Below are 24,731 nucleotides of genomic sequence, written 5' to 3' on the forward strand. Positions count from 1 at the left end.
CCCCACATTTTTTTTTTTTTTCCTTTATTGAAAAGTCCAGGTTGCGGTAGAGTTCCCGTCCCGCTATTCCCGTCTCTCCTCGTTAGTATAGTGATTCCACTTCCGGCCGCCGAAGCGAAAGGACGTGTGAGCATGAGCTCCGTCGGAGCGGGTGCAGCGGCCGCTGGCCGCGGTAACAGGAACATGGCTTCTGCCGAACAGGACTACCAAGTTATCCTGCCAACGCTTCCAACAGGTACAACAATTTTGAATACTGCTTTTTTGCACGCCGATGTGACCATGAGGCCATACCGTCTGGAACATTTTCGTGACGCCCTGGTTGGCCTGGCGCTGCTCCCCGAGGTGCTCGCCTTGGGGGCGTACCAGTACAACCACGTTTGGGCCGTCACCTTCAAGAGTGTCGAGGGCAAGAAAAAACTGCTCGCCGCCGGGGATTTCACAGTCAAGGAAGGACGGTGCGTCGTTGTCGACCCAAGCAACCAGGACACGCGGCTGAAGCTCCACTGGCTGCTGCACCACGTCCCGGACGACGAAGTACGAGTGGCCTTGGCGCCCTACGGAAAGGTGACGGAAGTCGCCAGAGACGTGTGGCGGGCCCAGGGGTGCGCCGGCATGTTGTCCACGACGCGCTCTGTGTCCATCAGGCTTAAGGCCGGACTCACCGTTGACTCCCTCCCTCATCAGCTGCGCGTCGCTGGGGACCTGGCGCTCGTGGTTGTACCGGGCAGGGCGCCGCTGTGCCTTCGGTGCCGAGGGAAAGGCCACATTCGTCGAGAGTGTCGTGTGCCGCGTTGTGCTCTCTGTCGGCGCTTCGGCCACGAAGACAGCCAGTGCATAAGGACGTACGCTAGCGTCACGGGGCCCGTGGGGAATGAGGACACGTCCGAGCTACTCATGGATGTGGTCGAGTCCCAAGAAGCAGCCGGAGGCGAAGGTGGCGAGCCTCCTACAGAGGCGACGCCCACCGGGCTTTCTGCCGGGGACAGAGCCGACAGCGGGAACGACGGTGAGCGACGCCGTCATCCTGAGGCGCTGCCTGTGGACGGTACCCCTGCTTCGAAAGGTGTCACAGAGACCGCAGTTTCGGCTGTGGCGGCGACGCCCAGCGAGGAGTCGGAAGCCATGAGTGTCGGGGAGGCAGGCTCCAGCGGCGCAGTCCCCAAGCGGGCTCGCGAAGACGTCGACGAAGGTCTAATCGTAAGTGCGGTCCTTCCCGAGGAACCGCCCCGAAAAGCGACTCCTGTGCGTCGGGCAAGCCTCAAGCCTAAGCCCAACATCCCTCCGGAGAGGCGACCACCGGCGACACCACCCCCGTAGGTGCGATAACCCGTTTTTTGTTGGGCACCTCTTCTCGGACTGGAAACCGACAAGACTTTGAGGGGACGATGTCCTCGTGCCGCCGCTTTGTGGCCCGAACTTTCGGCGAACTCTCTTGTCGGACCCACCGGGCGGCACACCGGGACTGTGAGTCTGTCGTCGTTTTTCAGCGACTTGAGCTGTGCACCATGCGGCCCGTTTGATCTAGTTTTTGATGGCAGTAAGCCTTGAGACAGCGCTTCGCGTCGCTACGCTGAACGTGCGAGGCCTGGGAGCAAGGCGGCGGCAGTACCAGCTGAGCCGCCTTTTCCTGGAAAACGACCTTGACGTAGTCGCTGTCCAAGAGACAAAGGTGGAAAGTGAAGAGCAAACGGACCGCATGGTGCAACCTTTCAGATCGCGATACAATGTATGTGTGTGCCACTCCGTTGGTACATCAGGGGGTTGTGCTCTTTTTTTGCGCAATTCTTTGGGAATTGTGGAAGAAACAGTGATTGTTTGTGAATCAGGCCGCTTGATTGTTTGTGATTTTTCTTTTTCGGGGTTGCAGTGGCGAGCTATCTGCGTTTATGCGCCAAACCGGGAGAGTGATAGAAGAATGTTTTTTGAACGCGTTGAATCTTATCTGAAATGTGAAAGGTTTGTTATTTTTTTGGGTGATTTTAACTGCGTCTGCGCAATAGAAGACAGGGCGCGACAGCTGCCGCTTCGGGACCAGAGTGCTTTATTTTTGAACTCGTTAGTGCAGGAGTGCAATTTAGAGGACGTCGGGTTTGTTTTGTCGAAGGCAGATTTTCCCCAGTTTACACACTTCCAACGCGAGAGTCACGCGAGGCTAGACAGAGCGTATATCTCCGCAGCCCTGGTTCCCCTGTGCGAGAATTACGAAGTGAAACACGTTTCTTTCAGTGATCATAGTCTGGTAATATTTTCAATCGGATCGAAAGAAACAAAATCGCAGTTCAACTGGGAATTGTGGAAATTTAATGATAAGCTACTAAGAGATGAGATTTTTATGGACGGGGTAAAACAAAGCATTGGGAAATTGCTGGAGGCTGAGTCGGGAAACTCTGTTATACTGTGGGAGCGCTTTAAAGATGAAGTCAAAATCAGCGCGATTGAAAGATCGTGTATCTTACGCCGCCAGGAAAAGCAAAAAGAAAAAGAGCTACAGTGTCAGTTAGATTTCCTTTTAAGCGTTGAATGTGCACAACCCGGAAAGTTTACGAGAGAAATAAAAGAAGTTAAAAGTAAACTGGAGCTTATCGATGTCGAAAAATATAGAGGAGCCGTGATAAGAGCCCGCGCCGAACGTCTGTGGTTGGGTGAAACGCCGACGAAGCGTTCACTTGGGAATGAAAAAAGATATGCGACGCAAAATGAAATAAAAGAAATAGAGCATGGGGCCGTGGTGACTCGCGATAAAAAGACCATCGAACGCGCCTTCGTGGAATATTATCAAAATCTTTTGGGTCGCCGCAGACACGTGGAAGAAGGATTTGCCAGCGTCCTTTTGCCACTCATGCCAAAATTAGATGACGAAATTAAAGCCGACCTTGAGGCACCGATTAGCGTGAGAGAAATAGAGAAGGCTATCGACGAACTGAATCCAGGGAAATCGCCCGGTCCCGACGGCTTAGGTGCCGCCTTCTACAAGGCTTTCAAAGCCGATGTGGCGGAGGTCCTGCACCGCACGATAGCGGAGGCGTACGATAGAAAAGCAGTGCCTCCATCCTTCCAGAAAACGCATATAGTATTAATCCCCAAAAGTGATGATCCCGCGAAACTGTTGTCTGTTAAGTCCTACCGTCCCATTAGCCTAACAAACGTTGACTATAAAATCGTCCTGAAGGTCTTAGCGCGAAGGCTGCAAGGTGTAATAAAATCTATCGTCGGGCCCCACCAAACATGTGGCATCAAGGGGCGAACGATTACAACTAACATACACGTAGCAAGAAGCATCTTGGAATGTTGTGATGCTTTCGAAGGTCGCGTAGCCATGTTGCAGCTTGATTTCGAAAAGGCGTTCGATAGAGTAGCACACGACGTCCTTTTTTGTATTTTAGAGCACGTGAACGTTGGGTTTTTATTGTTGGAATGGGTTAAAATGTCCTACGCGGAGTGTTTTGCGAGTGTGATTGTTAATAAGAAAGTTACTGAAAGTTTTCAAGTACTCTCCTCGGTACGGCAAGGATGCCCATTATCGCCATTGTTGTTTGCTCTCTATTTAGAGCCTTTTTGTTTAAAACTTCTTTTCAATGAAAGAATACGCGGTTTTAGGCTGTTGTCGAGTGAAATCAAGGTACTTTCGTACGCAGACGACGTTGCTGTCTTCTGCGACGACAAAGAAAGTGTTTGCGAGGTGGTCAAAGAAGCGCTTAATTTTTGTAAATTTTCGGGCAGTGTTATCAATTGGGATAAATGCGTGGGCTACTGGCATGGTAGCTGGGAAAGTACACCAGCTGTTTTTGAAAGAGTTACTTGGTCTTGTTTGCCGGGCAGGTACCTCGGAGTGCCGCTTGAGCACTACCGCGATTCTACTGAGTACTGGAGGGAAGAAGTCGAGAGGGCTCGGGATAATACGGCAAAGTGGGGGGGTCTAAATCTTTCCATGTTTGCCCGCTCCACAGTTTGTAATTTGTTTATCGTTGCTAAAGTCTGGTACGTGCTCCAGGCTTTGTGTATGTCTAGAGTAAGCGTTCAAAAGTTTCACCGAGTGTTCGCGATTTTTGTGTGGGGGTCGGTGTGGGAGCGCACCGGTCGTACAAATTTGTTCCGCTCTGTGAAAAGTGGCGGGCTAGGACTGGCTCATCTGTTTCTGCGACAAGTGGTGTCAAGATTTATGTTCCTGCGGGATCAGGGGGATCCTTTTCTGCGGACTGTATTACAAGTTAGGCTCCGTAATGCATTGTCTGAGTTTGTTGTGACCTCGAGTGATGTCAGATGTACGCGGGTTCGAGGTTTTCTGCGCGAAGTGATTTTGGCTTTCCATTTTCTCAAGGTTCGATTTTCGTTGGAGTACTTAAGCGAAGTTACACGAAAGCGCCTGTACAAAGACTTAGTCGAGGTGGTCTTCCCCGTGCCTTTGTACAGGTCTTTTTTCTGTGAGGGCCCGGGCCAGGATGTCCTCAAAAGAGTTAAACGGATGCCAGTAAGGCCAACCGTGAAGTCTTTCTTTTTTCAGCTACACACCGGCACGCTTCCCGTTAAGCCCTGGCTTGAAGAAAAAGGCATTTTTGTTCCTTGGTCGATTAACTGCCTCTTGTGCCGGGAACCCGAGACTATCGATCATATTTTCTTGGATTGCTGGGATGCGGTATTCCACTGGGACATTATGCAACGTACTTTAAAAAAGAGTCTCCCAGTGTCATCCTATGGCATCCGTTTTCTTCCCGTAGAAAATGAAGGGGGCGTTCCCTACGACATGTTTATGGCCTTGGCCCTGCACAGCATGTGGAAATCGAGGATGGCTGTGCGACATGCTGATGTCGATGCTCGCCCCGTGCGGGATTACTTTATCGAGCATATTGTTCACCTAAGAGAATTGTACAGAGCACAGAGCGAACAGCCTGACTGGATTCCAGTGTTAGACAGTCTTGTCGCCCTGAGAGTCTTTTAAACCATGTGCCCCGGCTAGGCCGAGCCGGATGCTTTTAACCTTCCAATTTTTGTGCGATTGTTTAACTACGTTTATGTTCCAAACCGGCAATAAAGAAAAAAAAAAAAATCCTCGTTAGTATAGTGGTCAGTATCCCCGCCTGTCACGCGGGAGACCGGGGTTCGATTCCCCGACGGGGAGCATAATTTTTTTTTTTTTACCCCCACATTTTTTTTTTTTTCCTTTATTGAAAAGTCCAGGTTGCGGTAGAGTTCCCGTCCCGCTATTCCCGTCTCTCCTCGTTAGTATAGTGGTCAGTATCCCCGCCTGTCACGCGGGAGACCGGGGTTCGATTCCCCGACGGGGAGCATAATTTTTTTTTTTTTACCCCCACATTTTTTTTTTCCCTTTATTGAAAAGTCCAGGTTGCGGTAGAGTTCCCATCCAGTTATTCCCGTCTCTCCTCGTTAGTATAGTGGTCAGTATCCCCGCCTGTCACGCGGGAGACCGGGGTTCGATTCCCCGACGGGGAGCATAATTTTTTTTTTTTTTCACGTCACGCGGGAGACCGGGGTTCGATTCCCCGACGGGGAGCATAATTTTTTTTTTTTTACCCCCACATTTTTTTTTTTTCTTTATTGAAAAGTCCAGGTTGCGGTAGAGTTCCCGTCCCGCTATTCCCGTCTCTCCTCGTTAGTATAGTGGTCAGTATCCCCGCCTGTCACGCGGGAGACCGGGGTTCGATTCCCCGACGGGGAGCATAATTTTTTTTTTTTTACCCCCACATTTTTTTTTTCCCTTTATTGAAAAGTCCAGGTTGCGGTAGAGTTCCCATCCAGTTATTCCCGTCTCTCCTCGTTAGTATAGTGGTCAGTATCCCCGCCTGTCACGCGGGAGACCGGGGTTCGATTCCCCGACGGGGAGCATAATTTTTTTTTTTTTACCCCCACATTTTTTTTTTCCTTTATTGAAAAGTCCAGGTTGCGGTAGAGTTCCCGTCCCGCTATTCCCGTCTCTCCTCGTTAGTATAGTGGTCAGTATCCCCGCCTGTCACGCGGGAGACCGGGGTTCGATTCCCCGACGGGGAGCATAATTTTTTTTTTTTACCCCCACATTTTTTTTTTTCCCTTTATTGAAAAGTCCAGGTTGCGGTAGAGTTCCCGTCCCGCTATTCCCGTCTCTCCTCGTTAGTATAGTGGTCAGTATCCCCGCCTGTCACGCGGGAGACCGGGGTTCGATTCCCCGACGGGGAGCATAATTTTTTTTTTTTTACCCCCACATTTTTTTTTCCCTTTATTGAAAAGTCCAGGTTGCGGTAGAGTTCCCATCCAGTTATTCCCGTCTCTCCTCGTTAGTATAGTGGTCAGTATCCCCGCCTGTCACGCGGGAGACCGGGGTTCGATTTCCCGACGGGGAGCATAATTTTTTTTTTTTTACCCCCACATTTTTTTTTTTTCTTTATTGAAAAGTCCAGGTTGCGGTAGAGTTCCCGTCCCGCTATTCCCGTCTCTCCTCGTTAGTATAGTGGTCAGTATCCCCGCCTGTCACGCGGGAGACCGGGGTTCGATTCCCCGACGGGGAGCATAATTTTTTTTTTTTACCCCCACATTTTTTTTTTTCCCTTTATTGAAAAGTCCAGGTTGCGGTAGAGTTCCCGTCCCGCTATTCCCGTCTCTCCTCGTTAGTATAGTGGTCAGTATCCCCGCCTGTCACGCGGGAGACCGGGGTTCGATTCCCCGACGGGGAGCATAATTTTTTTTTTTTTACCCCCACATTTTTTTTTCCCTTTATTGAAAAGTCCAGGTTGCGGTAGAGTTCCCATCCAGTTATTCCCGTCTCTCCTCGTTAGTATAGTGGTCAGTATCCCCGCCTGTCACGCGGGAGACCGGGGTTCGATTCCCCGACGGGGAGCATAATTTTTTTTTTTTTACCCCCACATTTTTTTTTTTTTCTTTATTGAAAAGTCCAGGTTGCGGTAGAGTTCCCGTCCCGCTATTCCCGTCTCTCCTCGTTAGTATAGTGGTCAGTATCCCCGCCTGTCACGCGGGAGACCGGGGTTCGATTCCCCGACGGGGAGCATAATTTTTTTTTTTTTACCCCCACATTTTTTTTTCCCTTTATTGAAAAGTCCAGGTTGCGGTAGAGTTCCCATCCAGTTATTCCCGTCTCTCCTCGTTAGTATAGTGGTCAGTATCCCCGCCTGTCACGCGGGAGACCGGGGTTCGATTTCCCGACGGGGAGCATAATTTTTTTTTTTTTACCCCCACATTTTTTTTTCCCTTTATTGAAAAGTCCAGGTTGCGGTAGAGTTCCCATCCAGTTATTCCCGTCTCTCCTCGTTAGTATAGTGGTCAGTATCCCCGCCTGTCACGCGGGAGACCGGGGTTCGATTTCCCGACGGGGAGCATAATTTTTTTTTTTTTACCCCCACATTTTTTTTTTTTCTTTATTGAAAAGTCCAGGTTGCGGTAGAGTTCCCGTCCCGCTATTCCCGTCTCTCCTCGTTAGTATAGTGGTCAGTATCCCCGCCTGTCACGCGGGAGACCGGGGTTCGATTCCCCGACGGGGAGCATAATTTTTTTTTTTTACCCCCACATTTTTTTTTTTCCCTTTATTGAAAAGTCCAGGTTGCGGTAGAGTTCCCGTCCCGCTATTCCCGTCTCTCCTCGTTAGTATAGTGGTCAGTATCCCCGCCTGTCACGCGGGAGACCGGGGTTCGATTCCCCGACGGGGAGCATAATTTTTTTTTTTTTACCCCCACATTTTTTTTTCCCTTTATTGAAAAGTCCAGGTTGCGGTAGAGTTCCCATCCAGTTATTCCCGTCTCTCCTCGTTAGTATAGTGGTCAGTATCCCCGCCTGTCACGCGGGAGACCGGGGTTCGATTCCCCGACGGGGAGCATAATTTTTTTTTTTTTACCCCCACATTTTTTTTTTTTTCTTTATTGAAAAGTCCAGGTTGCGGTAGAGTTCCCGTCCCGCTATTCCCGTCTCTCCTCGTTAGTATAGTGGTCAGTATCCCCGCCTGTCACGCGGGAGACCGGGGTTCGATTCCCCGACGGGGAGCATAATTTTTTTTTTTTTACCCCCACATTTTTTTTTCCCTTTATTGAAAAGTCCAGGTTGCGGTAGAGTTCCCATCCAGTTATTCCCGTCTCTCCTCGTTAGTATAGTGGTCAGTATCCCCGCCTGTCACGCGGGAGACCGGGGTTCGATTTCCCGACGGGGAGCATAATTTTTTTTTTTTTACCCCCACATTTTTTTTTTCCCTTTATTGAAAAGTCCAGGTTGCGGTAGAGTTCCCGTCCCGCTATTCCCGTCTCTCCTCGTTAGTATAGTGGTCAGTATCCCCGCCTGTCACGCGGGAGACCGGGGTTCGATTCCCCGACGGGGAGCATAATTTTTTTTTTTTTACCCCCACATTTTTTTTTTCCCTTTATTGAAAAGTCCAGGTTGCGGTAGAGTTCCCATCCAGTTATTCCCGTCTCTCCTCGTTAGTATAGTGGTCAGTATCCCCGCCTGTCACGCGGGAGACCGGGGTTCGATTCCCCGACGGGGAGCATAATTTTTTTTTTTTTACCCCCACATTTTTTTTTTCCTTTATTGAAAAGTCCAGGTTGCGGTAGAGTTCCCGTCCCGCTATTCCCGTCTCTCCTCGTTAGTATAGTGGTCAGTATCCCCGCCTGTCACGCGGGAGACCGGGGTTCGATTCCCCGACGGGGAGCATAATTTTTTTTTTTTTACCCCCACATTTTTTTTTCCCTTTATTGAAAAGTCCAGGTTGCGGTAGAGTTCCCATCCAGTTATTCCCGTCTCTCCTCGTTAGTATAGTGGTCAGTATCCCCGCCTGTCACGCGGGAGACCGGGGTTCGATTTCCCGACGGGGAGCATAATTTTTTTTTTTTTACCCCCACATTTTTTTTTTCCTTTATTGAAAAGTCCAGGTTGCGGTAGAGTTCCCGTCCCGCTATTCCCGTCTCTCCTCGTTAGTATAGTGGTCAGTATCCCCGCCTGTCACGCGGGAGACCGGGGTTCGATTTCCCGACGGGGAGCATAATTTTTTTTTTTTTACCCCCACATTTTTTTTTTCCTTTATTGAAAAGTCCAGGTTGCGGTAGAGTTCCCGTCCCGCTATTCCCGTCTCTCCTCGTTAGTATAGTGGTCAGTATCCCCGCCTGTCACGCGGGAGACCGGGGTTCGATTCCCCGACGGGGAGCATAATTTTTTTTTTTTACCCCCACATTTTTTTTTTCCTTTATTGAAAAGTCCAGGTTGCGGTAGAGTTCCCATCCAGTTATTCCCGTCTCTCCTCGTTAGTATAGTGGTCAGTATCCCCGCCTGTCACGCGGGAGACCGGGGTTCGATTCCCCGACGGGGAGCATAATTTTTTTTTTTTTACCCCCACATTTTTTTTTTCCTTTATTGAAAAGTCCAGGTTGCGGTAGAGTTCCCGTCCCGCTCTTCCCGTCTCTCCTCGTTAGTATAGTGGTCAGTATCCCCGCCTGTCACGCGGGAGACCGGGGTTCGATTCCCCGACGGGGAGCATAATTTTTTTTTTTTTACCCCCACATTTTTTTTTCCCTTTATTGAAAAGTCCAGGTTGCGGTAGAGTTCCCATCCAGTTATTCCCGTCTCTCCTCGTTAGTATAGTGGTCAGTATCCCCGCCTGTCACGCGGGAGACCGGGGTTCGATTTCCCGACGGGGAGCATAATTTTTTTTTTTTTACCCCCACATTTTTTTTTTCCCTTTATTGAAAAGTCCAGGTTGCGGTAGAGTTCCCGTCCCGCTATTCCCGTCTCTCCTCGTTAGTATAGTGGTCAGTATCCCCGCCTGTCACGCGGGAGACCGGGGTTCGATTTCCCGACGGGGAGCATAATTTTTTTTTTTTTACCCCCACATTTTTTTTTTCCTTTATTGAAAAGTCCAGGTTGCGGTAGAGTTCCCATCCAGTTATTCCCGTCTCTCCTCGTTAGTATAGTGGTCAGTATCCCCGCCTGTCACGCGGGAGACCGGGGTTCGATTCCCCGACGGGGAGCATAATTTTTTTTTTTTTACCCCCACATTTTTTTTTTCCCTTTATTGAAAAGTCCAGGTTGCGGTAGAGTTCCCATCCAGTTATTCCCGTCTCTCCTCGTTAGTATAGTGGTCAGTATCCCCGCCTGTCACGCGGGAGACCGGGGTTCGATTCCCCGACGGGGAGCATAATTTTTTTTTTTTTACCCCCACATTTTTTTTTTCCTTTATTGAAAAGTCCAGGTTGCGGTAGAGTTCCCGTCCCGCTATTCCCGTCTCTCCTCGTTAGTATAGTGGTCAGTATCCCCGCCTGTCACGCGGGAGACCGGGGTTCGATTCCCCGACGGGGAGCATAATTTTTTTTTTTTACCCCCACATTTTTTTTTTTTCCCTTTATTGAAAAGTCCAGGTTGCGGTAGAGTTCCCGTCCCGCTATTCCCGTCTCTCCTCGTTAGTATAGTGGTCAGTATCCCCGCCTGTCACGCGGGAGACCGGGGTTCGATTCCCCGACGGGGAGCATAATTTTTTTTTTTTTACCCCCACATTTTTTTTTTCCTTTATTGAAAAGTCCAGGTTGCGGTAGAGTTCCCGTCCCGCTCTTCCCGTCTCTCCTCGTTAGTATAGTGGTCAGTATCCCCGCCTGTCACGCGGGAGACCGGGGTTCGATTTCCCGACGGGGAGCATAATTTTTTTTTTTTACCCCCACATTTTTTTTTTCCCTTTATTGAAAAGTCCAGGTTGCGGTAGAGTTCCCGTCCCGCTATTCCCGTCTCTCCTCGTTAGTATAGTGGTCAGTATCCCCGCCTGTCACGCGGGAGACCGGGGTTCGATTCCCCGACGGGGAGCATAATTTTTTTTTTTTTACCCCCACATTTTTTTTTTTTTTCCTTTATTGAAAAGTCCAGGTTGCGGTAGAGTTCCCGTCCCGCTATTCCCGTCTCTCCTCGTTAGTATAGTGGTCAGTATCCCCGCCTGTCACGCGGGAGACCGGGGTTCGATTCCCCGACGGGGAGCATAATTTTTTTTTTTTTACCCCCACATTTTTTTTTTCCCTTTATTGAAAAGTCCAGGTTGCGGTAGAGTTCCCATCCAGTTATTCCCGTCTCTCCTCGTTAGTATAGTGGTCAGTATCCCCGCCTGTCACGCGGGAGACCGGGGTTCGATTCCCCGACGGGGAGCATAATTTTTTTTTTTTTACCCCCACATTTTTTTTTTCCTTTATTGAAAAGTCCAGGTTGCGGTAGAGTTCCCATCCAGCTATTCCCGTCTCTCCTCGTTAGTAGATTCCACTTCCGGCAGCCGAACCGTGCGGACGCGGAATGTTGAGCTCCGCAGGAGCGGTATCAGCGGCCCACGCGGGCCGCGGTGACAGGATGACTGTGTCGAACGATTATCAAGTAATTTTGCCGACTCTGCCGACAGGTTCTGCCGTTCTGAATACAGTTTTTCTTCATGGCGACGTAAAAGCCAGGCCCTACCGCATGGAACACTTCCGAGACGCCCTGGCTCGTTTGGCACTGCTCCCCGAGGTGACGGCCCTGGGGGCGTACCAAATGAACCACGTGTGGGCCGTCACCTTTAAGAGCGCCGAGGGGAAGAAGAGGATGCTGAACGCCGCTGACTTCACCGTCAAGGAAAGCCGATGCGTCGTCGTCGACCCTACCAATCAGGACACACGGCTGAAACTTCACTGGGTGCTGCACAACGTCAAGGATGACGAAGTGCGGGCAGCCCTGGCCCCGTACGGAAAAGTGACGGAGGTTACCCGGGACAAGTGGCGTGTGCCTGGCTGTGCTGATATGGAGTCGACGACGCGCTCGGTCTCCCTCAGGCTCAAGGTAGGCGTCACGGTGGAGGACCTCCCCCACCAGCTACGCGTCGCGGGGGACCTGGCGCTCGTCGTGGTTCCTGGCCGGGCGCCTCTCTGCCTTCGGTGCCGGAGCACGGGTCATATTCGACGAGAGTGCCGGGTGCCGCGCTGTACGCTCTGTAGACGCTTCGGCCACGACGAGAGCCAGTGTGTCCGGTCCTACGCGAGCGTAGCAGGGCCCGTGGGAAGCGACCCGACGGCTGATCACATCATGGACGAGGTCGATGCTGAGGCAGCCGCAGAGGGGGGAGGTAACGAGCTGCTTGCCGAGGCAACGCCCCCTCCTTCCGAAGCCTCTGCGAAAGGCGCCGGGCCACAACGCTGCAGCGAGCCGTCGTCGCCAAATGCTCCGGCAAATGAACCCGTTGACGAAGGCGCTAACCGAGACACGGCCTCAACTCCCGTGGCGGCAACCAGCAAAGGGCCCGAGACCATGGACGTCGGGGAAGCAAGCGCCAGCGGTGCTGTCGCCAAGAGGGTACGTGAACCGAACGACGACGGGGGAAGTGCTTCCAGCGCGGTCATCTCGGACGAGCCGCCTTTAAAGACGGCCTCGGTACGTCGATCGAGCTTCAAGCCGAAGCCCAACATCCCGCCGGACCGGAGACCGCCAGCAACACCGTCTTCGTAGTCGCGAGGGCTCGGCAAACCGAAGGTACGCACCGTGCGATGAGTGTGCCCTAGCTCCTAGATGGCAGTACGACTTAAAACAGCCCTTCGCGTGGCCACGCTAAACGTTAGAGGCCTGGCAGCGAGGAGGCGGCAATATCAGCTAAGCCGCCTGTGCCTAGAGAACGATCTAGACATCCTCGCTGTCCAAGAAACGAAGGTTGAAAGCGAAGAGCAAACGGGTCGCATGGTGCAACCTTTCAGGTCGCGTTACAATGTATGCGTGTGCCACTCCGTTGGCACTTCGGGAGGCTGTGCTTTATTTCTTAGGAATTCTTTGGGTATAGTAGAAGAAACTGTAATTGTCTGCGAAACTGGTCGGTTAATTGTTTGTGATTTTACTTTTTCCGGGTTCCAATGGCGGATAGTATGCGTGTACGCTCCTAACCAAGAAAATGACCGCCGCATGTATTTTGAGCGCGTTGCCCGTTACGTTAACTGTGAAAGGTTCGTAATTTTAATGGGTGATTTTAATTGTGTTTGTGCCCCACAGGACAGGGTGCAAAACTCGCCGGTTCGCGATCAGAGTGCGCTTTTTTTGAACACGGTTGTACAAGAGTTCAATCTGGAAGACGCCGCGAATGTTTTATCTAACGTTAATTTCCCTCAGTTCACGCACTTTCAAGGTGAAAGCCACGCGAGGCTGGACAGAGTATACTTATCGGCGGGTCTCGTTCCGTTGATTGAAAATTACGAAGTTAAAAACATTTCTTTTAGCGACCACTGCATGGTCATGGTCACATTGGGTGCGAAAGTCACGAAGTCGCGCTTTAACTGGGACCTGTGGAAATTTAATGTCAAGCTCCTGCAAGACGAAACGTTTGTAAGGGGTGTTAATGAAAGTTTAAAAAAAATGCTTACAGCTGAAGCTAGCAGCTTTCATGCTACGTGGGAGGAATTTAAAGAGAAAATTAAAATTAGCGCGATTGAGCGAGCAACTTTTCTGCGACATCGCGAAACACAAAATGAAAGGGAACTCCAGTGCCAATTAGATTTCCTGCTAAGCGCCGAAAGCACGCAACCAGGAAAGATGACTAAGGAAATCAGACAAGTCAAAAGCCAACTTGAGCTTATCGACGCAGAACGTTACCGTGGCGCGGTCATAAGAGCTCGCACCGAAAGATTGTGGGCGGGCGAAATACCAACCAGGCGCTCCCTTGCTGATGAAAAAAGATACGCCCGACAAAATGAGATAAAGGAAATAGAGTACAAAAATACAGTGACCGATGACAAGAAAATAATAGAACGTGCCTTTGTTGAGCATTATCGTGATCTCCTGGGGAAGAGAAGACATATCAAGGAAGGGTTCCAAAGCGTGTTTCTTCCGCTGATGCCCACGTTGGATGACGAAGTGAAAACTAGTCTCGAGGCACCGATTTCCACCCGTGAGATAGAAAGAGCTATCGATGAGCTAAGCCCAGGAAAGTCCCCTGGGCCTGATGGCCTAGGCGCGGCCTTCTACAAGGCGTTTAAAGTTGAGGTGGCCGAGGCTCTGCACCGTGTAGTCACGGAAGCTTACGCGGTAAAGCAAATGCCCCCGTCTTTTCGACGGTCGCATATTGTCCTGATACCCAAAACTGATGAACCTTCAAAACTATTATCGGTAGGGGCTTATCGACCGATTAGCCTGACTAACGTTGATTATAAAATTGTTATGAAAGTTTTGGCCAGGAGACTGCAAGCTGTAATAACAATAATTGTAGGCCCCCATCAAACATGTGGCATCAAGGGAAGAACGATAGCCACCAACATTCACGTGGCCAGAAGTATTCTAGAATGTTGCGACGCACTTGAAGGCCGCGTTGCTATGCTACAGCTGGACTTAGAAAAGGCTTTTGACCGTGTCTCGCATGAGGTTCTTTTTTGCATCTTAGAACATGCCAATGTTGGTTCAGTGCTTTTAGAAGGTGTTAAAATGGCTTACGCGGAGTGTTCTACTAGTGTCATTGTTAACAAAAATGTAACCGAAAGTTTTAAAGTCCGGTCCTCGGTCAGGCAAGGGTGTCCGTTGTCACCCTTGTTGTTCGCAATGTACCTAGAACCGTTTTGTTTAAAGCTTATTCAGAACGAGAAAATACGCGGCTTTCGCTTGACCTCATGTGAGGTCAAGGTTCTCTCTTACGCGGATGACATCGCCGTTTTTTGTGATGACACCGATAGTATACGTGAGGTTGTCAAAGAAGCTGCTTGTTTTTGTAAGCTGTCGGGAAGCACCATTAACTGGAGCAAGTGCCTAGGATTTTGGCACGGTAGCTGGGAAAGCAAGCCAGCAGTCTTTGAGAATGTTCAGTGGGTTCGTGCACCTGTTAAGTATCTCGGGGTGCCACTCGAGCATTACCAAGACACAAGACAGTATTGGAGAGACGAAGCGGAACAGGCTCGAACGAAGACACTTAAGTGGAGGGGACACGGTTTTTCGATGTTTGCTCGCGCAACGGTCTGTAACTTGTTTATTGTGGCTAAAATATGGTATGTGCTGCAGGTGTTGTGCATGTCGAGAGCCGGTGTTCAGAAAATCCATAGAGTGTTTGCGGTCTTTGTTTGGGGTTCGGTGTGGGAACGCACCAGTCGTACAAACCTGTTTCGTTCAGTTAAAAGTGGCGGTCTCGGCCTGGTTCATTTGTTCTTACGGCAGGTGGTATCTAGATTTATTTTTTTGCGTGACCTGAGAAATCCATTTCTACGCAATGTTGTGCAAGTAAGGTTGAGTAGTGCATTGCCTGAATTTGTTGTGTCTTCTGACAATGTGAAATGCGGGAGGATCCAAGGTTTTCTGCGTGAAGTAGTTTTGGCTTTTAGATTTCTGAAGGTGCGCTTTTCATTAGAATATTTGAGTTTGGTGCCGCGAAAGCGTTTGTACAAAGACCTGGTGGACACGGTTTTGCCTGTTCCTCTGTACCGTTCATTGTACTGTGCGGACATTGGTAGCGATGTGCTGAAAAGGGTCAAAAGAATGCCGATTCGACCGTCCGCAAAGAGTTTTTTTTTCCAGCTACATAGCGGCACGCTGCCCGTTAAAACCTGGCTTCAGGAAAGGGGTCTTTTTGTTCCCTGGACGACCAATTGCCTGTTATGCCGTAAACCTGAGACCGTAGAACATATATTCCTCGACTGCTGGGATGCCATATTCCATTGGGACATCCTTCAGCGCACTTTAAAAAAGGATCTTCCTGTTTCACCCCGCGGCATTCGTTTCCTTCCGGTCGACAAGAGCGGCAGCGTGCCCTATGATATGTTCATGGTTTTGAGCCTCCATAGTATTTGGCGAACGCGGATGGCTGTGCGTCACGCGGACGTGGATGCGCGTCCAGTCCGAGAGTACTTCGTGGAGAGTGTTGTGCATATAAGGGCGATGTACAAAGCGCAGAGGGAGCAGCCTGAATGGCTCCCCGTTTTGGACGAGCTGGTTGCTTTAAAACCTTTTTAATCCACCCGCGCCAGCCAAGGAGTGGCCGGCGATTTTAGCAATGCTCTGAGTGTATGTGTTGGTGTTTCATGCTCTGTTTAAACCAGGCAATAAAGAAAAAAAAAAAAATCCTCGTTAGTATAGTGGTCAGTATCCCCGCCTGTCACGCGGGAGACCGGGGTTCGATTCCCCGACGGGGAGCATAATTTTTTTTTTTTTTACCCCCACATTTTTTTTTTCCTTTATTGAAAAGTCCAGGTTGCGGTAGAGTTCCCGTCCCGCTATTCCCGTCTCTCCTCGTTAGTATAGTGGTCAGTATCCCCGCCTGTCACGCGGGAGACCGGGGTTCGATTCCCCGACGGGGAGCATAATTTTTTTTTTTTTACCCCCACATTTTTTTTTTTTCCTTTATTGAAAAGTCCAGGTTGCGGTAGAGTTCCCGTCCCGCTATTCCCGTCTCTCCTCGTTAGTATAGGATAGTCTGTGGCCGACCACCGAAGTGTTCGGACGCACGATGACGAGCTCCCAAGGAGCGGTATCAGCGGCCGTATCTGGCCGTGGCTTATCTGATGTTGAAGGCTCCGCTGACTATAAGATTATTTTGCCACCCCTGCCCAACGGATACATCGCTAAAAATTCTGTTTTTTTACATTGCGACGTCCGCAACCGGCCGTATCGCATTCAAGATTTTCGAGAGGAACTTCTGCGTTTGAAGGTGCTTCCCGAGTTGGCGTCGGCGGGTGCCCACCAGATGAACCACGTGTGGATGCTTCGCATGCACACGTTGGCAGCGAAGCAGTGCCTACTCGACGCCAAGGAGCTGCGAGTGAAAGGTGGGCGGTGCCTGGTCCTTGACCCCGCCAACACCGAGGTCAAGTTGCGGCTTCACTGGGTCCCTTACGACGTGTCCAGTTGCCAGGTACGTCGAGAACTCGAGCGCTACGGGAAGGTCTCGGACGTCAGCCGGGAACACTTCCGCGAGAGAGGCTTCGAGGGCGTCGAGACCAACACGAGGGTCGTCCAGATGACCCTGAGAGACGGCGTCACGGTGGATGACATCCCTCATGAGATTCGTCTCGAGGGGTGCAAAGTCCTCGTGCTAGTTCCCGGACGAGCTCCTCTGTGCCTCCGCTGTCGACGCAAGGGGCACATCAGGAGAGACTGCCACGTCCCTCGGTGCACGGAGTGCCACCGGTTTGGCCACGAGAGTGCAGACTGCGTCCGCACTTACGCTACCATAGCGCAAAAACGGGTGGACGACGATACGAGCGACCTGCAAATGGACGAGGCGGAGGCGGAAGACGCGGCCGGAGGAATCACACCCCCCACCGCAGATCCCAAGGACACGAGCCCGGACGTCTGCCCGGCCACTCGGGTCGAGGCATCCACCCGAGTGCAACGCCTACCACTAGCGTCGACCGCTGAGTCTGGGAGAAATGCGGCTAGCACCACCCAGCCCTCCTCCCAGACGACGCAGAGTCCGGTAACGTCCGGGGCCAACGCCGGGGACGACCAGCAGCCCCAGGAAGACGACAGCAGAACGGAAGCCATGGATGCCGAAGCCATCCTGGCTGGCAAGCGGCAGCTGGACGATGCTCTCGCCGAGACCGCTCCCGAAGACGAAGGCGGGGGCGAACTGCCCTGGCACCACATGGGACCCAAGAAGCACCGAAGAGCACCGCCCAAGCCCCGCATCCCCGCGGATGGTCGCCAGCGCAAGGACTCGTTGTGAGTGAATGACACTCAGGCCCTTTCGTATGTGCTTAGTTATAAAACTGGTTTAAACGGGTGAACCTTTCCTTTTGGCGAAGGATCGTTTAAAAGCCCTTTTCTTAAATGACACCTGAACGTTACCAACCCTTTCGTTGCGCCACATTGAATGTGCGAGGGTTTAACTCTAGAAAAAAACAATACCAGGTGCAAAGGCTTTTAAACGAGGAAAATATCGATATCCTTGCCGTCCAAGAAACAAAAATGCACGAGGACGATCAAATTGCACTCGCATTAAGACCATTTTTAAGTGCGTACGAAGTGTGTGTCAGCCATGCTGTCGGTACATCCGCGGGATGTTTTTTGTTTCTTTCGAAGCGTATTGCGCTTACTGACCTTAAGGTCACTACAGATAGTGGGGGTCGCCTGATTTTTTGTGACTTTTTGCTGGGGGGTTTGCAGTGGCGTGTATTGTGTATTTACGCCCCAAACAGAAACTGTGAGAGAGAGCTTTTTTTTCGTCAGATAACAGAATATATTAATTGCGAAAAATATATGATTTTTTTAGGAGATTTTAATTGTGTATGTAATGTCCGAGATAGGGCATCAGCGAAATCGCCTAGCGATAGTAGTAGTACCTTGTTAAGAGATATTTTGGATGAGTATTTGTTGACCGACGTCGCGGATATGCACGTCGAACGTGAGGAACTTCGTTTCACCCACTTTCAGCAGTCATCGCATGCGCGATTAGATCGCATATATGTGTCCGCGGAATTAGGCCCTATTACAGTGGCATACTCTGTCAAACCTGTGTTTTTCAGCGATCACTGTCTCGTAGGCGTAACGGTTGGAAAAAAAAGTAAATCGTCACGAAAATTTAGCTGGAGTCTCTGGAAATTTAATGTCAACCTCCTCAAGGATAAAAGCTTTACTGATGGAGTGATTAATATTTTAGATAAACTAGGCGAAAATAAATACTTAAGTTTCACTGAGAAGTGGGAATTATTTAAAGAGGAGGTTAAATTGTTAGCTATAGAAAAGTCGTCCATCGCCAACTACGTATCAAAGAAAGAAGAAAATGGTTTGCAGCAGTACTTGCTCGCGCTTCTCAAAGACGATAGCGAGTGCCCTGGTAGATACGCTGAAGAGATAAAGGTAGTTAAGCGTGAATTGCAACGTTTTCAAAATAATCGGTATCGCGGTGCGGTTGTGCGGGCGAGGGCGGAGAAGTTTTTGCTCGGCGAACAGCCCACAAAGCGAGCACTGGCGGATGAAAGATGCTTTGCGCTGGCAAAAGAGATAACCGTTTTGGACCATGAAGGCGTCATCTGCAAGGACAAAGACGGCATTCAAAGAGCATTTGTTGCACATTACACGAACCTCTTTGGAGACAAAGGTGAGCCGAAAGAAACAGCCGCCTTGAAAGGTCTTCTCCAGATAGCACCTGAGCTATCCACAGAAACAAAGGACTGGATGGAACAACCCATCACAAAGTCGGAGATTGACCGAGCCATTGAGAGCCTCGCTGCTCATAAAACGCCAGGTCCAGACGGCCTCTGCGCTGAATTCTATCAGCATTTCAGAGACCAGTTGTCGGTCTTCCTTTTCGAAGTAATCCGTGAGGCTTATCGACGTCAAGCGCTTCCGCCCTCGTTCCTACAATCGCACACGATACTGATCCCCAAGTCTAAAGACGAAGCCCAGAGACGTAAGGTATCGAGCTACCGTCCTATTGCGTTGAGCAACGTAGACTATAAGATCTTTGCGAAGGTGTTGGCGAGACGACTTCAGCACGTTATATGCCAGTTAGTTGGGGACCATCAGACCTGTGGAATTAAAGGGAGGGCAATTCAAACGAACATTCATGTCGCGAGGACTATTCTCGAAAACTCTCGAGCAGAGGGAAGCCAGGTAGCGATGATTCAAATTGACCTGGAAAAGGCGTTTGACAGAGTATGCCACCGGGTGCTGTGGGAGGTTCTAAATAAAGCCAATGTAGGTAACATTGTTTTTGAAGGAGTCAAGATGGCGTACTCAGGTTGTACGACGCGTCTTGTCATTAACAATTCCTTGTCAGAAATGATTAATCTCCTATCTTCTGTGCGACAGGGGTGTCCCATGTCTTCTTTATTATTTTGTCTCTACCTTGAGCCGCTCTGTCTAAGTGTTATCAGAAGCGAGCACGTTGAGGGGTACACAATGGGGAACGTGGAAGTGAAAGTACTGGCATATGCTGATGATGTTGCTTTTTTCTGCCAGGACAAGACTAGCATTTCAAAAGTTTTAGATTTGTGCAAAAGTTTCTGTGATGCTACAGGTGCTAGTATTAACAAAAATAAATGTCTCGGGATATGGTACGGGCAGGGGGGCGATGCGCCGGTTTTTTTTGAGGGGATTCATTGGACATGTTCCCCGGGTAGATACCTGGGAGCTCCTCTGGATCACATGGAAAAGAGTTCGCCCTACTGGGAAGGTGTGATAGAGGATTTGAAGGAACGCACGAGGAAATGGAGGGGTCGTAACATGTCTATTTTCACCAGGGCTTCTGCTTGTAATATTTTTTTAACCGCGAAGCTTTGGTACGTTTTGCAAGTGCTATACTGTGCGCGCTGCAATATTCAAAAAATGCATAGAGTTTTTGCGCTGTTCATTTGGCAATGTGCTGGAGAACCGATGCGACGAGATAACCTTTTTCTTCGTCCGCTCAAAGGCGGTCTTGGGCTGTCTCATTTGTTTCTTAGGCAGTTAGTATCGCGTTTTATTTTTATGAGAGACCAGAGACACCCATTATTACAAGTCATGTTTCAAACGAAACTTACCAGTCATTTGCCAGAATTTTTTGTATCGTCCGTTATCGGTTCCCCAGCAAAGATGGTTGGGTTTGTTAAGGAAGTAGTTGCCGCCTTTCGTTTTTTGAGTGTACGGTACTCTTTGGAATACTTGGCCACCGTTAAAAGGCGGACCCTGTACCGACACTTACTAGAAAGTGTTTTTCCTGTACCTGTTTATCGTTCACTATATGAAAACGGACCTGGAAATGATGTGTTATGTCGAGTTAAGAAGATGAGAATACCTCCATCCGCAAAATCTTTTTTCTTTCGCCTGCATTCTGAAACGCTGCCGGTAAAAACCTGGCTTTGGGAAAGAGGTTTGCCTGTTCCTGGGGGCGTTAACTGCCCACTATGTAAAGTCCCGGAAACAGTAGAGCACTCCTTTTTGTACTGCTGGGACGCTGTTTTTCTATGGGATGTTCTCAAGAGGACTTTGAAGAAAGAATTAGTCATAACATCCTATAATATACGTTTTCTGGCTGTTGAACGTGAAGATAATGTTCCCTATGATCTTTTTATGCTGCTAGCAATATTCAGTCTCTGGAAATCTCGCATGTCGGTCAGACATGCCGAGCACCCGCCAAAAGGGGCAAGAGCATTTTTGGTTGAACTGGTAACCCAGGTGAAGAGTGTCTATGAATACAGTGAGAGTTTGCCGGAATGGGCAAACCTATTTGATGATGTGATGAGAATGAAAGAATTTTAATTGTACGGCTGCCTACAAGTGCTGGGTAGTCGTTTTTATTGTTTTAAATCGCTGAATAAAGAAAAAAAAAATCCTCGTTAGTATAGTGGTCAGTATCCCCGCCTGTCACGCGGGAGACCGGGGTTCGATTCCCCGACGGGGAGCATAATTTTTTTTTTTTTTACCCCCACATTTTTTTTTTCCTTTATTGAAAAGTCCAGGTTGCGGTAGAGTTCCCGTCCCGCTATTCCCGTCTCTCCTCGTTAGTATAGTGGTCAGTATCCCCGCCTGTCACGCGGGAGACCGGGGTTCGATTCCCCGACGGGGAGCATAATTTTTTTTTTTTTTTACCCCCACATTTTTTTTTTTTTCCTTTATTGAAAAGTCCAGGTTGCGGTAGAGTTCCCGTCCCGCTATTCCCGTCTCTCCTCGTTAGTATAGATTCCACTTCCGGCCGCCGAAGCGAAAGGACGTGTGAGCATGAGCTCCGTCGGAGCGGGTTCAGCGGCCGCTGGCCGCGGTAACAGGAACATGGCTTCTGCCGAACAGGACTACCAAGTTATCCTGCCAACGCTTCCAACAGGTACAACCATTTTGAATACTGCTTTTTTGCACGCCGATGTGACCATGAGGCCATACCGTATGGAACATTTTCGTGACGCCCTGGTTGGCCTGGCGCTGCTCCCCGAGGTGGTCGCCTTGGGGGCGTACCAGTACAACCACGTTTGGGCCGTCACCTTCAAGAGTGTCGAGGGCAAGAAAAAACTGCTCGCCGCCGGGGATTTCACAGTCAAGGAAGGACGGTGCGTCGTTGTCGACCCAAGCAACCAGGACACGCGGCTGAAGCTCCACTGGCTGCTGCACCACGTCCCGGACGACGAAGTGCGAGTGGCCTTGGCGCCCTACGGAAAGGTGACGGAAGTCGCCAGAGACGTGTGGCGGGCCCAGGGGTGCGCCGGCATGTTGTCCACGACGCGCTCGGTGTCCATCAGGCTCAAGGCCGGACTCACCGTGGACTCCCTCCCTCATCAGCTGCGCGTCGCTGGGGACCTGGCGCTCGTGGTTGTACCGGGCAGGGCGCCGCTCTGCCTTCGGTGCCGAGGGAAAGGCCACATTCGTCGAGAGTGTCGTGTGCCGCGTTGTGCTCTCTGTCGGCGCTTCGGCCACGAAGACAGCCAGTGCATAAGGACGTACGCTAGCGTCACGGGGCCCGTGGGGAATGAAGACACGTCCGAGCTACTCATGGATGTGGTCGAGTCCCAAGAAGCAGCCGGAGGCGAAGGTGGCGAGCCTCCTACAGAGGCGACGCCCACCGGGCTTTCCGCCGGGGACAGAGCCGACAGCGGGAACGACGGTGAGCGACGCCGTCATCCTGAGGCGCTGCCTGTGGACGGTACCCCTGCTTCGAAAGGTGTCACAGAGACCGCAGTTTCGGCTGTGGCGGCGACGCCCAGCGAGGAGTCGGAAGCCATGAGTGTCGGGGAGGCAGGCTCCAGCGGCGCAGTCGCCAAGCGGGCTCGCGAAGACGTCGACGAAGGTCTAATCGTAAGTGCGGTCCTTCCCGAGGAGCCGCCCCGAAAAGCGACTCCTGTGCGTCGGGCAAGCCCCAAGCCTAAGCCCAACATCCCTCCGGAGAGGCGACCACCGGCGACACCACCCCCGTAGGTGCGATAACCCGTTTTTTGTTGGGCACCTCTTCTCGGACTGGAAACCGACAATACTTTGAGGGGACGATGTCCTCGTGCCGCCGCTTTGTGGCCCGAACTTTCGGCGAACTCTCTCGTCGGACCCACCGGGCGGCACACCGGGACTGTGAGTCTGTCGTCGTTTTTCAGCGACTTGAGCTGTGCACCATGCGGCCCGTTTGATCTAGTTTTTGATGGCAGTAAGCCTTGAGACAGCGCTTCGCGTCGCTACGCTGAACGTGCGAGGCCTGGGAGCAAGGCGGCGGCAGTACCAGCTGAGCCGCCTTTTCCTGGAAAACGACCTTGACGTAGTCGCTGTCCAAGAGACAAAGGTGGAAGGCGCAGAGCAAACGGACCGCATGGTGCAACCTTTCAGATCGCGATACAATGTATGTGTGTGCCACTCCGTTGGTACATCAGGGGGCTGTGCTCTTTTTTTGCGTAATTCTTTGGGAATTGTGGAAGAAACAGTGATTGTTTGTGAATCAGGCCGCTTGATTGTTTGTGATTTTTCTTTTTCGGGGTTGCAGTGGCGAGCTATCTGCGTTTATGCGCCAAACCGGGAGAGTGATAGGAGAATGTTTTTTGAACGCGTTGAATCTTATCTGAACTGTGAAAGATTTGTTATTTTTTTTGGTGATTTTAACTGCGTCTGCGCAATAGAAGACAGGGCGCGACAGCTGCCGCTTCGGGACCAGAGTGCTTTATTTTTGAACTCGTTAGTGCAGGAGTGCAATTTAGAGGACGTCGGGTTTGTTTTGTCGAAGGCAGATTTTCCCCAGTTTACACACTTCCAACGCGAGAGTCACGCGAGGCTAGACAGAGCGTATATCTCCGCAGCCCTGGTTCCCCTGTGCGAGAATTACGAAGTGAAACACGTTTCTTTCAGTGATCATAGTCTGGTAATATTTTCAATCGGATCGAAAGAAACAAAATCGCAGTTAAACTGGGAATTGTGGAAATTTAATGATAAGCTACTAAGAGATGAGATTTTTATGGACGGGGTAAAACAAAGCATTGGGAAATTGCTGGAGGCTGAGTCGGGAAACTCTGTTGTACTGTGGGAGCGCTTCAAAGATGAAGTCAAAATCAGCGCGACTGAAAGATCGTGTATCTTACGCCGCCAGGAAAAGCAAAAAGAAAAAGAGCTACAGTGTCGATTAGATTTCCTTTTAAGCGTTGAATGTGCAAATCCCGGAAATTTTACGAGGGAAATAAAAGAAGTTAAAAGTAAACTGGAGCCATCCTCGATTTCCACATGCTGTGCAGGGCCAAGGCCATAAACATGTCGTAGGGAACGCCCCCTTCATTTTCTACGGGAAGAAAACGGATGCCATAGGATGACACTGGGAGACTCTTTTTTAAAGTACGCTGCATAATGTCCCAGTGGAATATCGCATCCCAGCAATCCAAGAAAATATGATCGATAGTCTCGGGTTTCCGGCACAAGAGGCAGTTAATCGACCAAGGAACAAAAATGCCTTTTTTTTCAAGCCATGGCTTAACGGGAAGCGTGCCGGTGTGCAGCTGAAAAAAGAAAGACTTCACGGCTGGCCTTACTGGCATCCGTTTAACTCTTTTAAGGACATCCTGGCCCGGGCCCTCACAGAAAAGAGACCGATACAAAGGCACAGGGAAGACCACCTCGACTAAGTCTTTGTACAGGCGCTTTCGTGTAACTTCGCTTAAGTACTCCAACGAAAATCGAACCTTGAGAAAATGGAAAGCCAAAATCACTTCGCGCAGGAAACCTCGAACCCGCGTACATCTGACATCACTCGAGGACACAACAAACTCAGACAATGCATTACGGAGCCTAACTTGTAATACAGTCCGCAGAAAAGGATCCCCCTGATCCCGCAAAAACATAAATCTAGACACCACTTGCCGCAGAAATAGATGAGCCAGGCCTAGCCCGCCACTTTTCACAGAGCGGAACAAATTTGT

At 50.4% G+C, this 24,731-nt stretch overlaps 1 protein-coding gene and 32 non-coding genes across 33 annotated transcripts; all 33 read left to right on the forward strand.

Annotated features, from left to right (window-relative positions):
* The first annotated feature begins 132 nt into the window (after positions 1-132).
* Positions 133-22,715, forward strand: LOC121834299. The gene is made up of 3 exons (XM_042288077.1): positions 133-1,006; positions 21,761-22,453; positions 22,669-22,715. Exons 1-3 carry the CDS (start codon positions 133-135, stop codon positions 22,713-22,715), a joined length of 1,614 nt encoding a protein of 537 aa, XP_042144011.1.
* Trnad-guc lies at positions 5,045-5,116 on the forward strand. The gene has a single exon. It is a non-coding gene; the product is annotated as a tRNA-Asp (tRNA).
* Positions 5,212-5,283, forward strand: Trnad-guc. Its single transcript has one exon. It is a non-coding gene; the product is annotated as a tRNA-Asp (tRNA).
* Trnad-guc lies at positions 5,377-5,448 on the forward strand. Its single transcript has one exon. It is a non-coding gene; the product is annotated as a tRNA-Asp (tRNA).
* On the forward strand, positions 5,603-5,674 carry Trnad-guc. The gene has a single exon. It is a non-coding gene; the product is annotated as a tRNA-Asp (tRNA).
* Trnad-guc lies at positions 5,768-5,839 on the forward strand. Its single transcript has one exon. It is a non-coding gene; the product is annotated as a tRNA-Asp (tRNA).
* Trnad-guc lies at positions 5,932-6,003 on the forward strand. The gene has a single exon. It is a non-coding gene; the product is annotated as a tRNA-Asp (tRNA).
* On the forward strand, positions 6,097-6,168 carry Trnad-guc. Its single transcript has one exon. It is a non-coding gene; the product is annotated as a tRNA-Asp (tRNA).
* Positions 6,426-6,497, forward strand: Trnad-guc. The gene has a single exon. It is a non-coding gene; the product is annotated as a tRNA-Asp (tRNA).
* On the forward strand, positions 6,591-6,662 carry Trnad-guc. The gene has a single exon. It is a non-coding gene; the product is annotated as a tRNA-Asp (tRNA).
* Trnad-guc lies at positions 6,755-6,826 on the forward strand. Its single transcript has one exon. It is a non-coding gene; the product is annotated as a tRNA-Asp (tRNA).
* Trnad-guc lies at positions 6,921-6,992 on the forward strand. The gene has a single exon. It is a non-coding gene; the product is annotated as a tRNA-Asp (tRNA).
* Positions 7,414-7,485, forward strand: Trnad-guc. The gene has a single exon. It is a non-coding gene; the product is annotated as a tRNA-Asp (tRNA).
* Positions 7,579-7,650, forward strand: Trnad-guc. The gene has a single exon. It is a non-coding gene; the product is annotated as a tRNA-Asp (tRNA).
* Trnad-guc lies at positions 7,743-7,814 on the forward strand. The gene has a single exon. It is a non-coding gene; the product is annotated as a tRNA-Asp (tRNA).
* Positions 7,909-7,980, forward strand: Trnad-guc. Its single transcript has one exon. It is a non-coding gene; the product is annotated as a tRNA-Asp (tRNA).
* Trnad-guc lies at positions 8,238-8,309 on the forward strand. Its single transcript has one exon. It is a non-coding gene; the product is annotated as a tRNA-Asp (tRNA).
* On the forward strand, positions 8,403-8,474 carry Trnad-guc. Its single transcript has one exon. It is a non-coding gene; the product is annotated as a tRNA-Asp (tRNA).
* Positions 8,567-8,638, forward strand: Trnad-guc. The gene has a single exon. It is a non-coding gene; the product is annotated as a tRNA-Asp (tRNA).
* Positions 9,059-9,130, forward strand: Trnad-guc. Its single transcript has one exon. It is a non-coding gene; the product is annotated as a tRNA-Asp (tRNA).
* Positions 9,222-9,293, forward strand: Trnad-guc. Its single transcript has one exon. It is a non-coding gene; the product is annotated as a tRNA-Asp (tRNA).
* Trnad-guc lies at positions 9,386-9,457 on the forward strand. Its single transcript has one exon. It is a non-coding gene; the product is annotated as a tRNA-Asp (tRNA).
* On the forward strand, positions 9,879-9,950 carry Trnad-guc. Its single transcript has one exon. It is a non-coding gene; the product is annotated as a tRNA-Asp (tRNA).
* Trnad-guc lies at positions 10,044-10,115 on the forward strand. The gene has a single exon. It is a non-coding gene; the product is annotated as a tRNA-Asp (tRNA).
* Trnad-guc lies at positions 10,208-10,279 on the forward strand. Its single transcript has one exon. It is a non-coding gene; the product is annotated as a tRNA-Asp (tRNA).
* On the forward strand, positions 10,374-10,445 carry Trnad-guc. The gene has a single exon. It is a non-coding gene; the product is annotated as a tRNA-Asp (tRNA).
* Positions 10,702-10,773, forward strand: Trnad-guc. The gene has a single exon. It is a non-coding gene; the product is annotated as a tRNA-Asp (tRNA).
* Trnad-guc lies at positions 10,870-10,941 on the forward strand. Its single transcript has one exon. It is a non-coding gene; the product is annotated as a tRNA-Asp (tRNA).
* Trnad-guc lies at positions 11,035-11,106 on the forward strand. The gene has a single exon. It is a non-coding gene; the product is annotated as a tRNA-Asp (tRNA).
* Positions 16,003-16,074, forward strand: Trnad-guc. Its single transcript has one exon. It is a non-coding gene; the product is annotated as a tRNA-Asp (tRNA).
* Trnad-guc lies at positions 16,168-16,239 on the forward strand. The gene has a single exon. It is a non-coding gene; the product is annotated as a tRNA-Asp (tRNA).
* Trnad-guc lies at positions 21,192-21,263 on the forward strand. Its single transcript has one exon. It is a non-coding gene; the product is annotated as a tRNA-Asp (tRNA).
* Positions 21,357-21,428, forward strand: Trnad-guc. The gene has a single exon. It is a non-coding gene; the product is annotated as a tRNA-Asp (tRNA).
* Positions 22,716-24,731: the final 2,016 nt, after the last annotated feature.

Source organism: Ixodes scapularis, unplaced genomic scaffold, assembly GCF_016920785.2.
Source record: "Ixodes scapularis isolate PalLabHiFi unplaced genomic scaffold, ASM1692078v2 ptg001080l_1__unscaffolded, whole genome shotgun sequence".
Taxonomy (NCBI): domain Eukaryota; kingdom Metazoa; phylum Arthropoda; class Arachnida; order Ixodida; family Ixodidae; genus Ixodes; species Ixodes scapularis.